This window comes from Nyctibius grandis, chromosome 2 (assembly GCF_013368605.1).
Source record: "Nyctibius grandis isolate bNycGra1 chromosome 2, bNycGra1.pri, whole genome shotgun sequence".
In the NCBI taxonomy this organism is placed as follows: domain Eukaryota; kingdom Metazoa; phylum Chordata; class Aves; order Nyctibiiformes; family Nyctibiidae; genus Nyctibius; species Nyctibius grandis.
Genome location: NC_090659.1, coordinates 105,712,339 through 105,727,071, shown reverse-complemented (window position 1 = coordinate 105,727,071; position 14,733 = coordinate 105,712,339). Strand labels below are relative to the sequence as shown.

The window sequence follows — 14,733 nt, the reverse complement described above, 5'->3', positions numbered from 1 at the left end:
GGCATGTGTTCCAGTGCAGCCCTTTGATCATCCACACTGTTTAATTGTTGGCATGCTTCTTGGCACAGTTGTGACCTGTAACCACCACCAGTCTTCAGGACAATGATCAGGCATGGGCCATAAACCAGGAACAACTCACCACAGGCAGAACAGACAGGGACATTTTGGTTTAGCGCCAAAGGTTGTTTAAGTTTTTTAGACATGAGCTGTGCTATGCCACTTACCCTTTGAGTTCTGGCCCCTTCCCTGGGGCCCCATCCCATTTCATTTATTTATTGGCTAGATGTTGCTATTGATGATAATAAGCAAGACTCCCACTGATTTCAGTGATGCCAAAATTTCAAATTACCAATTTCATGGCATAGCCTCCTAACAAGAGAAGGCACTAATTTAAGTAACAAAGATAAGGAAAATTAACACCAATACTGATACCAGATCCAAAGAATGGGGAAAAATTAGCTCTTCTCAAACTCCATCAAAAAGAAAAAGCGCAGAAGTATTCCAAGTACAGTTTCAGTAGAAACCTATTTGCAGAATCTTAATTGGAATTTAAAGCCACTCCTACAGCGTTAATCATAATGCTGATTTCTGTCAGCAACATCCTGGCCATTCATCTGGCAAGGAATGTAGAATATAAATCTTTTTATTACAAAGTGATTTATACATATCCTGTTATCCATTATCCAACTTTGTCTTTTTTTACAGCTTATGACTGTGACCTTTGTGAACCTTATTTTTTTCCTGATATCTAAATAAAAATATACTAGAAAAATTACTATATAGAAATTACACTGTCTGACTGAAAAGTCATGTTCCAGTTTGCAGATTTTCACAACAAAAAAAACCCCAACTTTTAAATATTTTTAATCTTGCTTATCCCTTTGAAAAATGGAAGTATGGAAGCTGTGTAATCCTAGTGAAGCTAAAGGTATCACATACATATTTTTTATGCAGAACTACTATTAATGATTGTTCATGACAATGTAAAAAAATCCATTTGACCTGACCAGGTGGGAATTTTGTAGCCATGGCAGTTAGAAAAAAAAAATCTTTTAAATCTAAATGATTGGGACTAATTTGAGAATTTTTAAATACTACATATAGAAATTCCTGTGATAACATTTTTGTAACTACTTTTCCAAGCAGAACAGCATTTAGATTTAAAAATAGATATAGAAAATTCTCCTGTGGCTATAAATGATATTTCTGTTTGGTTCAGAATTAGGTCCTATAACCCCTACAAGAAGGGACGTGCAATTAAAAAAATGGAGTTTCTGCAACATTGAAGTATTTTAATAACGTGAAATGAAAGACATTTTCATAGTGACATTTCCTTGAAAACAAAATTCTGTGTTGCCAAATGACCTCATATTTCCAGTAATTTAAAATAAGTGTGCAGCAGCAGAAAGAGATGGATGCAAGCCCCTTCCTTATCACTGCACTTAAAAAGATGGAATGGAATCTGCAATAGGAGAGTGTGGTCTGATAAGAAACAAACATTATTAGGTCACTTAATGCAAGAGGAAACCCTCTGCAGTACAGTAGCTTCCAGTGCAGCAAATAACGTTCTGCAGTGCTGGCAGGCAAGGACCAGTGACTCAACAACTACATCTAGATTTGAGACAGTGCACGCCAGACATAAAATCAAAACTTTCTATGACACAGTAAGCACTTGCCTTCATTCTTAAATCAATTCCTTAAGTCTTTCTAACAGATGTTTCAAACATTACACTGTATATATTTCACATTAGCCAGAGATTACAGGTTGCATTGGTCTGTAGTCACTGCCAGGAGCTTGCCTTATCCTGCTTACTAATGCCTTTTCAAGAAGTTTGAAAATAAACCTACCATTTGCTGATGACACACGTGCTACTCATTGGAAAGCCACCCCTTACAGGAAAGTTTCTATTTTATTTCAATAGCACCATTAACAGAAAACAAGTAATGTTTTTCTTAAAAGAAGTCACTGAAATGGCTATAGTCCTGTCTAGTACAAATGACAAAAAAAAAAAAAACCCTTTGGCCTGTGAAGCATTTGATTCAAACAAAAGATCTAGTTTTGCCCTAAAATCTGTTACACAATGTAATTTGCCAAAACTATTTTACTGTAGATTGGTGGAGTGAGTTTAAATCAATTCTCCTACTCTGCACTCCTCATGTGAAATCATTATAGGCAGCTTCTAAGCAAAATAGCTCTATGATCGTCGCTTAGTCAAGTATTAAAGAACTGGAGGAAAATATTATCTCACTCCTTTTGTAAGCTGATGTGTTTCTAAATGTCAAATCTCAAAAGAACAGGATACTTTCGAAATACTACTAAAAACAAACAAAAGATTTAAGGGCACAGAGGCCAGGAACAGCCATTTATTTCCATCTAATGATTTTGATCTCTTAGTTATTTGCTTTAATGTTCAAGCCCATTCCTTGACGGCACTAAGAAAATGCTAATGGAAAGTGTTTAAAGACCCATAAAACTTGTTTCAGTTTATTCTTTGCAAATAAAGAACAGAGCAAGAAGGCACAAGTAAATGATAAAATTTCAAAATCTTCTCAAATGCTGAAGTAAAATTTCCTCTTAGATCTACCTCTAGGAAAAGACTACTTTAAGTCCTCAAAGAGAGGACCTAACCTTACTCTTAACTATAGTACAGTAACCATTACTCCACAAATTTGAATTGCTAAGAATCACAGGGTTTTCTATTCCAGATGGTACAAATAACAAAATGCCAGTACAAAATGCTTGACATTTCAAATTATGCAAGAGATTAAACCAAAATAGTGATAAATATAAACTCCTCAGTTGTTCTTTAGAGAATTGCATTAGGAGGGACTACAGTGTTGCAAGAACTGCTGTTGGCATACATATTTTAATAAGCAATGTGTTCAATTACCGGTAGAGTTTTCTTATACAGCTTTTGGTGCCAATAAAAGGGCCAGATTTAGAACACTCACTTTAACCTTGAAATGTCAAAAAAAGCAGAGTCTAAATTTGCAAATTGATTTCAGTGTCTAATGTAGGTTCCTAAATACCATAATGAATCCCGGCCTAGGTTTTTTGCCTCCATTTAGGACACATGGTGATCAGCTTATCAAAGGTATTTTTTGCCATACTACCTTAAGAAATTTTTCTTATTTTTATTCCAGAGTAATTAATGAAGCTATTATCTTTATACATAAGTGAGGAAAATAGCACTCAATAACTAAAATGAGATCAGTGGCCCCAGATTACATGTGTATTAATCATTTTAAGAAGTATTTCTCCATCACTATTGCTTCTGAATACTGCATCTAATCATGCTCCAAAGCTTCATAATATTTTCTAGGCATCAGTGAACAGAGCCCTATGTATTTGGAGAAAATTAGAATATCAAATAGAAGGAAATACAAGATATGCAATTTTCTTAAATTACGAAAAGCCACAACTTCAAGCACCTCTGCAAGTATCTGTACAGCAGATAGTGGATGATACCCAGTAATATCCTTTCAGATAATGCTATCTCTTTACAAGCTCTCTATGAGTTTTGTCTCCGTCATACCAGGGTTTCATACAGAAATACAAGCAACAATTTATCCTTCAGATAGCAGAAGGATGGGTGACACAGAGGAAGAAACAAGAGCCATATGAAAGGCCTAGTGAGAGGAAGGGAAGAAAAGGGGAAGAAATGACACAGGGCATCCTCTTCTGGGAAAACAGAGAAGAAGTGAAAGGGATTCCGGGGTTATGTGACAAGTCCAGTCACACAACTGTCATAGCTGCAAGTAAATGCTGCTCCAAACAGTAGCTCATACACAAGAGTTGCAGAATTGTTCATTGCGAATCAGAGGCTGTGTTTCCATGTCCTGTCCTACATAAGGTAGTGTGGGGTAAGACATCAAGTACCTCCAGCCTCCTACACGCCCCCTGCATTTCACTTTTCTTTCCAATTTACTGGTGGAACTTCTTACCTAATTGTCCCTTACCCTGATGGTATTATCCAATTTAACAAATTCTTACTGTTTGAATTTTTTGAGCTAATTTGGCTCATTTTGACAGAGCTGAGACACAAAGCACAAAGCAGCTGTGGTATCTTCAGCAATGAGGGTGTGCTAGCCTGTCGGTTCAGCAAGGGTAAGACATAAAGACATCCTAACTGTTTCCGCTGAAGTGGATGGTAAAACTTTCGTTAGTTGGAGGCAGGGTGCTTTTGAAAATGCTGTCGTTGTTGTTTACGTCTCTGTCAGTGTGACAGAACAGATACGGTATGCCACTTGGCGTACCTCTGTATATTTGGACACAAGAGAAGCAGGAAATGTGGAAGTCAAGGGAGTTTTGTACAAAGGTTAAGGAAAGTGAGATGGGGAACAGGACACCTACAGAGGCTACAGAGCAGATTTTTAAATGTAGAACAGATTGTATGCTTGTTTCTTATGCACATGTATTCATATTTGCACATACACACTTATGGAAAGACTTGATAGGTACAATATGTCTATTATAATTTATGTAAAATCTCTATTGAAATATGGGTATGACTGAAGTGCGAAGTTAACTAAGCCTGTGTTAACTTCTCTTCATTTAGCCTTCTTGTGCCTGTCTTGAACAGGAGCACTCCCTCCCTCTGGTCACTGACCAGTTTGAAGCACTTCAGTACCTAAAGATTTTTGTGGATACATAGTAACCAGATTAAAGGCAGCATGCGTTTAACACAAACTAACATTGCAGCAAACCCCATCTACAGCATAATCAATGAAGCCTTTCTGGAAAAGAAGTTGTTCTTAATTGGCTAGAAAAGCTTTTTTTTTAATATTTGTATTGCATCTGTCTGTTGATAGAGGAATGAGGATGAGAAGCTGAGGGAATTGCACCCCTAATACCATTAATTAACATAATAATACCAAATATATATAATGAAGAGAAAAGTTCTAAAACTTCAAAGTCAAAACCTGGACTGGAAGTCTGTACTTTAGCTACTGCCTTTATATATATTGCACAAACTTGTGTTATATAAGTCTTGTTATTATAGACTCTGTACAAAAAATAAATAAAAAGCATAAAAATTTAGCTTTTTAACAGTCTTGTTATTATACACTCTGTACAAAAAATAAATAAAAAGCATAAAAATTTAGCCCTGCCCCAAAAACCATCTATTTAGAGCGGACTGAAGACATGCTGGAAGAAGAGCATACACCAAAATTTGAGAAGATAACTAACTTGGTGTGACATCACAAGGGCACAAGGGTCTGCTAAAATTGAGATACTTGCTTCAGGTTAGGCATCTAAAGCCCTAATTTTGCAAACAGATTTGAAAATTGACATTTGACTCCCATAAAAAATAGCTAGGTATGATATCAATATTAAAGTTGAAGGTCAGGTAAAATACTTCACAAAAATCTTTGAGATCTGTAATTTTTTATAATTGATTGATACTGGGATAACAAATTCCACTGGGGATTCTGAAATATCACTACATAGTCTAATGCAAACTGAATTTAACTGCGACTTATGTAAAAAACATAAACTGCATGGAATCAAATGAGTAGAAATCACTATATAACTGACATGACAGGATATTTGTCATTTATGATCTTGGTGGAACAAAGTTTAATAGTATCCAAGAATGTCCATATTTTGTCATTCATTTAATAGTATCCATCATTTGACAGTATCCAAGAATGTCAATATTGAAATACAGAATTTTAAATTGTTGGCAGCATAAATAATGCTCACTGCAAGACATCTGCTTTTAGCAGAACAGATTGAGCCATTCACATGTAAAAGTCAAGTATGTGTCAACTCAAGTCTGTTTGCCTCCCCTAACTGTGAAGCCTGATTTATTCAGTCCCACCTCTGTCCAATGCACAGTCCCAGCTTGTATATTGGCCCTGAAGCTCAATCTAGGACAATCCATACTTTCCAGCTCCTGTCCCTGACAGTTCTGTAGTTTCATCTCTGGTCCAATTTCAGTCCTTGGTGCCAACAAAGTTGACCATCAGACTAGATCGTTACAAGGGACCTTCATGTCTTACTGGATTATGGAAGAGCTTGCTGCATGGATAATTTGCACCTCAGAGATTTCCAGATGTACAAAATTTGCATTAGAAGGGCCTAGTTAACTGATCTAGAAGACAAAGAGAGAGATTCAAACCCCCAAATTTTCTATCCCACGGACATCTTGCAATAGAAATACATAACTTTCATGAATTTTCACAAAATTACCCAGAAAGCCAGTGAAGCAGACCCTGAAACAATAGTCAGCTGTTGCTAACAACAACTTTCTAACACAATGCCAAGCCCACCTTCTTACGACACAGGAAGAAGCAAAGGCTGTACGTTACAGAGTTGCACATCAGTGGGGATCCTGCAGATTGCCAGGGTGAGGGTAGAGGCTGTCATCTTTGTGCAGGCCCATTGATAGCAAACAAGAACACTTCTAATTACAGCTTAACATCCAAATACTCATTTATCTCATTTGTTTAGGCACTGTTCGCACAAGTAACTTGCTCCGCTTTTTAGCTGTTAGCAAGATTATACATTCTTCCCAGTAAAGCAATACATTAAATACAAAGTTAGACAAGTGCAGGAAAACTTTCTCTTTCACTTATTTTCAAAAAATGCTATAGTGAATGCAGACTGTAGATGTAAACTGAAAGTTAGACTATGAATCCATTACTCACAGGAGTGATTAATTTTTTTTCAAGCAGTTCTCATTAATTTCACAGAAACAATTCATAAGTAAATGCAACAGAACCTGGCACCTATGTATGATTTTGTAAGTTAAGAAATTAAGTTCACCTTTAAAAATAGCAATTTTGTACAAACACTAGGCAGGTTTCAGACTCAGTCTTGAACTTACTGACCATGGGGGTTTGAGCAAGAACATGTCAGCCTAACAGAAAATTCTTTCAGAAGTTAATATTTTTTTACCTGTTCTTATCCTCGATCTCCATTGTCTCTTTTTCTTTGATATCTTCCTGATAGGAACATGAAGCAGATATTGGATTTATAAATTAGCAAGTTATTTTTTAATCTTATTTGCTTGGTGGCTTATCATGTCTTCAGTGGACGCTAGAAAGCCCAAGCGTATGAAACTCAACTCAGTGTTCACTCCATCCCTGAACTCCAAAAGATGTCTGCATGCCTCACCATCTGCTCCTTCTCCACTTTTCTTTTAAAGCCACTTGCTTAATTGCTCACAGAAGTTCATTCTCTTATAATCAGGAACAGACTTAATAGGACAGGTCTCAGAAAGCAAGGAGGTCTTGTTTATTTCCTTTAACTGAATTCAGCTATGTTCTTGTGCAATATATTTATGTTTGTCTTCTGGAGGAGTGGAGTTCTGGAAGCTGCTGTTTCTGCTTTGTCTTCCTTTTTTCTGGAAGCGGGCACAGTTGGAAGAGTATTTGTGAGGGCCAAAGTCGTACTTGTCTTTTCCCTCACACCTGCTAGAAGACACCTCTTAACATCAGCTCAGGAGTTCTAGAAGAAGAGACACAAGAGAAAAGGGGTGGGCCATTAATACAAAACAGAATTGAACTGAAGGGTATGGAAAAGTCATTTCCTCTGCGGGCATAGTTGCAGTTACTAGTATTGAGTGAGTCATGATACTAATTATAAACTGCCTTGTGCGTTACAGTACTTGTAAGCACACAGAGGACTGAAAAAGAGCAGTGAGGTTTCCTCTTATCCTCCAGTACAATATCGTACAATCAGTACAATAACTAACACATGTAGCTGTAAGTATGCTGAATAAATGGGCAAGTTTTCAATTCTTTTGCATCAGTACCTGCTTTTAAAAAAGGCTCTAGGATATATATTACAGTCTTGACATAAAATTATGCCATCAAAAAAATAACAGTCTAGGCAGAACATTTATGAAGAAGGATTTTGCCCTTCTATTCAAATGGCTTGCAGCTAGGGGAAGAGATTAACTAGCTTGCAGTGACTTTCCATAGGGAGGGTTCAAAGTCTTCTCAGCTATATAGGTCAACACTCCCCACTCCTAGCTATGTAGGTCAACATCTACCCTATGCTGCACATACCTTCAGGAACTATTTCCTTCAAGCTGACACACAGAATTTTTGTAGCACCAGAACAGTGTATAAGTGAGGCAAGGCATGTGCTGTCAAGCAGCAGAAAATATTTCATTCAATATACATGTTAAGTTACTACCCAAGGAAGATATATTTGAGAGAGCTGGGAGGACGACAGTGGTATTCCATTTTTGTTCTGCATCTGTGCAAATGTACATCCTTCTCTGAGCCTCTGACAGTGTTGGCAAGTCTTTTCATAATGTGCAGTTGCATATGTCCCTCTTCAAACAGTAATGCAGAGACATTCTTTCCTGATCCAGAAAGGGAAACAACTATAGCTAAATTGCAAAATGTGATTTAGTTTACTATGTAAGTATGATACTGATAATACAAATGGTATGAAAGAAAGGAGGGTATAATTTGTGGCTTGAATTTTTTTTTGATACTTAGGAGTTTACCTACTGAGTTAGTAAATGAAATATCAAAGCCTGAAGATGAATTCTGAATGCATATTTACTGTGAAAAGCATCACGGAGGATATAACTTAGCATAATGTGTTACTAAATGGCTTCAATATAAATTTTTCTTTCTACAGATGCTGAGATGTGTGTCTAGCATGTAATCCAAACAGAAGTTCCACACTTAAGCCATACTTAAGTAATACAGACTTAAGCGAACAGCCATGCAAATCAAGGCTCATTTGCCCAGGTATTAATGATTCCATAGAGAGTAAAACTGTTACAGCCCTGCTATGTAATGGGTTGCAGTTGGGAGGGGAGCACCAAGAAAAAGCATTTTGGCTCCCGGCAGTCCATGGTGCAGCCATAGTTGGAAGACCAGGCCAGTTTATTGTATTTCCTCTAAAACATCATTAGTAAAATCACACATGAAAAATGTTTAAAGTTATTTGAGCAGGTTCGATTGTCTTGGGGAAGGAAAAAGAAAAAATAGGTCTATAATAGAAAGCTAATTATTACTTTAAGAGACAGCCTTTCCATAATTAGTGAGTGACACACTTTCTCAGACTACATTCTATTTCTAGGCTTGGCCTTTCAAAGAGTGTCCTTTATTTTGTTGCTGTGGGGAAGCTTTTTAACTCATTGCAATTTTGTGCTTGATTTCACACATAGGACTGTACATGACTTGCATGCTGACAAGACTCTAGCTAAATCTATTATCTTTGTAAGTCAGTAATTGCTGTATTTCTCCCAGGACACTGAAAAGCCCCTTGTTTCAAAAGAATTGATATGTTACTTGCTCTTGGTACTGACTCACCCTAGGAAAATAAAAATATCTTCTAGGATTTTTGACAATGACATCTTGTCCAGAAAATGGATAGGTCTAAAGTATGTAAAAGCAGCCTAAAAATTATTAATTCAATAAATAGTTTAGTTAGCAGAAGAGCAAGTTATATCACAGCATGAAGTGACATCTCTACACTGGCAAATCATTCTGATAGTCCTCGAAAGATCTTGGTCTTGATGGTACGGATGTGACCCATCTGTGCTATCAGATCACATTACAATCCTAGAAGGATTTTGACACAGTCATCTCTATGTTGTCTCCCATGGCAAGAAAGAGAGCCGACAACTTGGCTGTCAGATACCAGATACAGACAGACCCTGGCACACTCACTTCATGACCTTACACTTTTTCAGTGCCTGAGATTCCCTTTTAACTGCATATATTGAGCTACAGCATCTGAGAACATTGTGTCATTTAATTCATTATTATAGACATAACCATAAATCTCTTCTGGGAAAAAAACAGTTACAACCACTGCCTACTCAGTTTTCTACTGTGAGATTTATTACTTTTTAAAAGGAAGCACCTTTTGCTGGAGGATTTTATGTCTGTCTTTAATTGAATTTTGGTGGAGCAGGTTTAGTAGTCAATCAGTAAAAACAATCTTCAGTTTTGTGGATGCCTATAGAGATGAAGACATAGGCATGGGTGTTACTGCATAGCTATGCAAATACTTAATTTTGCCTGCAAGTCAGGTAGGTACATATATATTAATACTATTCCAGAAATTTCTGGTGTGAAAACCGTTAGTGGTTATCTGACTATCTATCTGTTCACTCCTCATCCATCCTTTTAATATTGGGATCAGTCTAAAATCACAGAATCACAGAATCAATCAGGTTGGATGAGACCTCTGGGATCATCGAGTCCAACCATTGCCCTGACACCACCATGTCAACTAGACCATGGCACTAAGTGCCATGTCCAGTCTTTTCTTAAACACATCCAGAGATGGTGACTCCACCACCTCCCTGGGCAGCCCCTTCCAATGTCTAATGACCCTTTCTGAGAAGAAATTCTTCCTAATGTCCAACCTGAACCTCCCCTGTTGAAGCTTGAGGCTATGTCCTCTTGTCCTATTGCTAGTTGCCTGGGAGAAGAGGCTGACGTCCACTCCACTACAACCTCCCTTCAGGTAGTTGTAGACTGCAATACGGTCACCTCTGAGCCTCCTCTTCTCCAGGCTAAACAACCCCAGCTCCCTCAGCCGTTCCTCGTAGGTCAGACCCTCCAGACCCTTCACCAGCTTGATCGCCCTCCTCTGGACTCACTCCAACACCTCAACATCTTTCTTGAAGTGCGGGGCCCAGAACTGGACACAGTACTCAAGATGCAGCCTCACTAGTGCCGAGTACAGAAGGATGATCACTTCCCTAGGCTGGCTGGCTACACTGTTCTTAATAGAGGCCAGGATGCCATTGGCCTTCTTGGCCACCTGGGCACACTGCTGGCTCATGTTTAGCTGGCTGTTGATCAGCACCCCCAGGTCTCTTTCTGCCAGGCCCCTTTCTAACCACTCTTCCCCCAGCCTGTAGCGCTGCATGGGGTTGTTGTGGCCCAAGTGTAAGACCCGGCACTTGTTCTTGTTGAACCTCATGCCGTTGGTCTTGGCTCATCTATCATCTAACCTGTCCGGATCCCTTTGTAGGGCCTTCCTACCCTCCAGCAGATCGACACTCCCACCCAGCTTGGTGTCATCTGCAAATTTACTGAGGGTGCACTCAATCCCTACGTCTAGATCATCTAGAAAGATATTGAACAGCACCGGCCCCAGAACTGAGCCCTGGGGAACACCGCTAGTGACCGGCCGCCAGTTGGACTTTGCCCCATTCACCACCACTCTCTGGGCTTGGCCATCCAGACAGCTTTTAACCCATTTAAGAGTCCACCCATCCAAGCCCCGGGCAGCCAGTTTGTCTAGGAGGATGCTGTGGGAGACAGTGTCGAATGCCTTACTGAAGTCTAGATAGACTACATCCACAGCCCTGCCCTCATCTACTAAGCAGGTCACTTTGTCATAGAAGGAGACCAGGTTGGTCAAGCAGGACCTGCCTTTCATGAATCCATGTTGGCTGGCCCTGATCCCCCGATTGTCCTGCATGTGCCGTGTAATGGCACTCAGGGTGATCTGTTCCATCACCTTGCCTGGCACCGAGGTCAGGCTGACAGACCTATAGTTCCCTGGATTATTCTTCCGACCCTTCTTGTAGATGGGCATTACATTTGCTAATTTCTAGTCAGCTGGAACTTCTCCAGTTAACCAGGACTGCCAGTAGATAATAGAGAATGGTTTGGCAAGCTCATTTGCCAGTTCCTTCATTACTCTGGGGTGAATCCCATCTGGGCCCATAGCCTTGTCGGTGTCCAATCGGCACAGGAGGTCACTAACCGTCTCCTCCTGGATTACGGGGGGTTCACACAGCCCCCCATCCCTAACTTCAGGCTCTGGGGGCTGAGTCTCCTGAAGACAACCGGTCCTGACATTAAAGACCAAAGCAAAGAAGGCATTGAGCACCTCTGCCTTTTCCTCATCCCCTGACACTACACTACCCTCCTCATTCAGCAAGTGGTGGAGGCTCTCCTTGACCCTCCTTTTGCTGTTAATGTATTTGTAGAAACTTTTTTTGTTATCTTTGACCGTAGCAGCCAATTCAAGCTCTAATTGAGCTGACCTGGCAACATCCCTATAGACCTCTCAAGTTACCCGACCCTTGTTCCAGAGCAAATAGGCTCTCTTTTTTTCCTTAAGTTCTAGCCTCAGTTCTCTGTTTAACCAGGCCGGTCTTTTTCCCTGACGGCTTGTCTTCCTGCACACCAGGACAGCCTGCTCCTGAATATTTAGCAATTCCTTTTTAAGGCACGTCCAGCCTTCCTGGACTCCTTTGCCCTTCAGGACCAACTCCCAAGGGACTCTGTCCACCAACCTCTTAAACAGGCTAAAGTCTGCCCGGCAGAAATCTAAGGCAGAAGTTCTGTTCTTGCCCCCTCCTTACTACCCCCACTATCGAAAACTCAAACATTTCATGGTCGCTATTCCCAAGGCGGCCACCGACCCTCACATCTCCCACTAGTCCTTCTCTGTTCACAAACAACAGGTCAAGCAGGACCCCTCCTCTAGTGGGCTCATTTACCACTTGCATGAGGAAGTTGTCCTCCACACATTCTAGGAACCTCCTAGATTGCTTCCTCTCTGCCATGTTGTATTTCCAGCAGACATCCGGCAAGTTGAACTCACCCACGAGTACAAGGGCCGGCGACCGGGCGGCTTCTGACAGACACTTGTAAAACACCTCGTCCGCCTGCTCATCCTGGTTGGGTGGTCTATAACAGACTCCCACCGTAATGTCCGCCCTGCCGACCTTCCCCCTGATCTTTACCCATAGATATTCAACCTTGTCATCCTCATCATCTTCCTCAATTTCAACACAGTCCAAGCACTCCCTAACATACAGCACTACCCCACCGCCTCTCCTGCTTCGCCTGTCCCTCTTAAAGAGCTTATAGCCATCCATAGCAGCACTCCAGTCATGAGAGTCATCCCACCACATTTCTGTGATGGCAACCACATCATAACCTTCCTGCTGTACAGTGGCTTCTAGCTCTTCCTGTTTGTTGCCCATACTGCGTGCATTGGTGCAAATGCACCTCAGCTGGGCTAATGGTCTTGCCTCCGACGCAGGCCTGTCACCCCTAGGTTCATTTGTGGTTGCCCTGGTCTTATCCCCCTCCCCCATCGAATCTAGTTTAAAGACCTCTTGATCAGCCCTGCCAACTTCTGGGCCATAACCCTTTTCCCCTTCTGACTCAGGTGTTCCCCATGAGTTATAAGGAGGCCCGGTGCCATGAAAGCCGCCCCATGGTCAAAGAACCCAAAATCCCACCTACAGCACCAGTCTCTTAGCCACGTATTTATCTGTTGTATTTTCATAGTCCTTTCCCTATTTTCACCTAACACCGAAGGAATTGAGGAGAATATAACCTGTGCACCTACCCCCTTCACCAAACTCCCCAGGGCCCTGAAGTCCCTTTTGATTGCCCTGGGACTTCTGCCTTCAATCTCATCCCTACCCACCTGGAATACTAATAGTGGGTAGTAGTCAGAGGGCCTCACCAGTTCAGGAAGCCTCCTAGCAACATCCCTTACCCGAGCCCCAGGGAGGCAGCAGACTTCCCTGTGAGTCGGGTCTGGCCTGCATATGGGGCCCTCTGTTTCCCTTAGCAGGGAGTCATCTACAACAATTACTTTTCTTTTCTCCTTTTTGGAGCTGGTTGAAACCCTCCTAGTTGTTGGAACCATGTGTGAAGGGGATGGGGAAAAGGCACTTTTTTTTTTTAGGATGTTTCACTTTTCCCCCCAAATGCTTTCTTAGTAAACTGTAAATTGAATGAAAAAATACAACTCGTATCTCATGAATATGACATCAGTTTGGTTTTACCAATAATGGCTTTACCGGCAAATACAGGGAGATGCGCCTTGCGACACATACTGAAAACTTGCATTCTTCTATATCAAACCCATGAGCACGAGAGAAACATCCCTTTAAAAATGAAAAAACGAGGATACCTGGCAAAACTGAGGACTGACAGATGAGTGCCAAGAGCGGCAGAACAAGCTGGAAACCATGTATGCTTGAGGTCTAATCTCTGCTCTCAAGTAGCATGGTGTCATCTCAGGGCTAATTTGTAATCTCCTGTATACTATTATAAATACAGAATGGCTCCACTGTTTCACTAAATTCTGCTTTCTCCTGGATTTATGAGGCAGGAGCATATGACAGGTTTAATCCTCACAATTAAAATCCCACTCCATGCAATAGCAGCAGTAAGTCTGAATGAGCCTAGACCGCACTTACACAGCTATAACAAGGACTGGTATGCAAAATGGACTGGTGGTGCTTTGTGCTGCTACAGTCAACTTTAACACTACATGTTAATGTGAACACTAGCTCTCTCACTATTGCATATTATGAACATAGTGCTCTGTGTATACGCAGAATGAGATACAGAATCTTGTATAGAAATGAACCTGTATGAATACTAACATATATAACTGTTCAGCAAATTACACTCTAGTCTTTCAGTCATACAGGGTTTAAGACAGCCTGAAACAGATCTACCTGTACACAGCTTGTATTCCAGAGGAAGCAGATAAACCTTGAAAAAAGGACCATCCACGTATCAAAAATTTGAGACGACAGACACCTCTTAAGTACAAATTGTTCCTGTCAATATACAAGTATACTAGCTGAGTTCAAAATGCATTTCTATCAAAGGTTAAATTAAATTCAAGGCTATCACACAACTGCAAGTACCACACAAATGTACAGAGTCACTTCTCAGAGATAGCTGTTCTGCAGAAATTTGAGATGGACCTGATATAGTGTAATATAATAATGTGCCAGCAAGCTAGAAAGGCTG

The 14,733-nt window shown here is 40.5% G+C and overlaps 1 protein-coding gene across 1 annotated transcript in view; it reads right to left on the bottom strand.

The window, feature by feature from the left end:
- The window catches only part of SACS (sacsin molecular chaperone), a 45,082-nt gene extending 38,134 nt beyond the window's left edge, over window positions 1–6,948 (bottom strand). Inside the window, exon 1 of the mRNA XM_068417842.1 lies at window positions 6,905–6,948. Coding sequence (XP_068273943.1) covers window positions 6,905–6,927 — 23 coding nt within the window. The 5' untranslated portion in view covers window positions 6,928–6,948. The remainder of the gene's footprint in view (window positions 1–6,904) is intronic.
- Window positions 6,949–14,733: the final 7,785 nt, after the last annotated feature.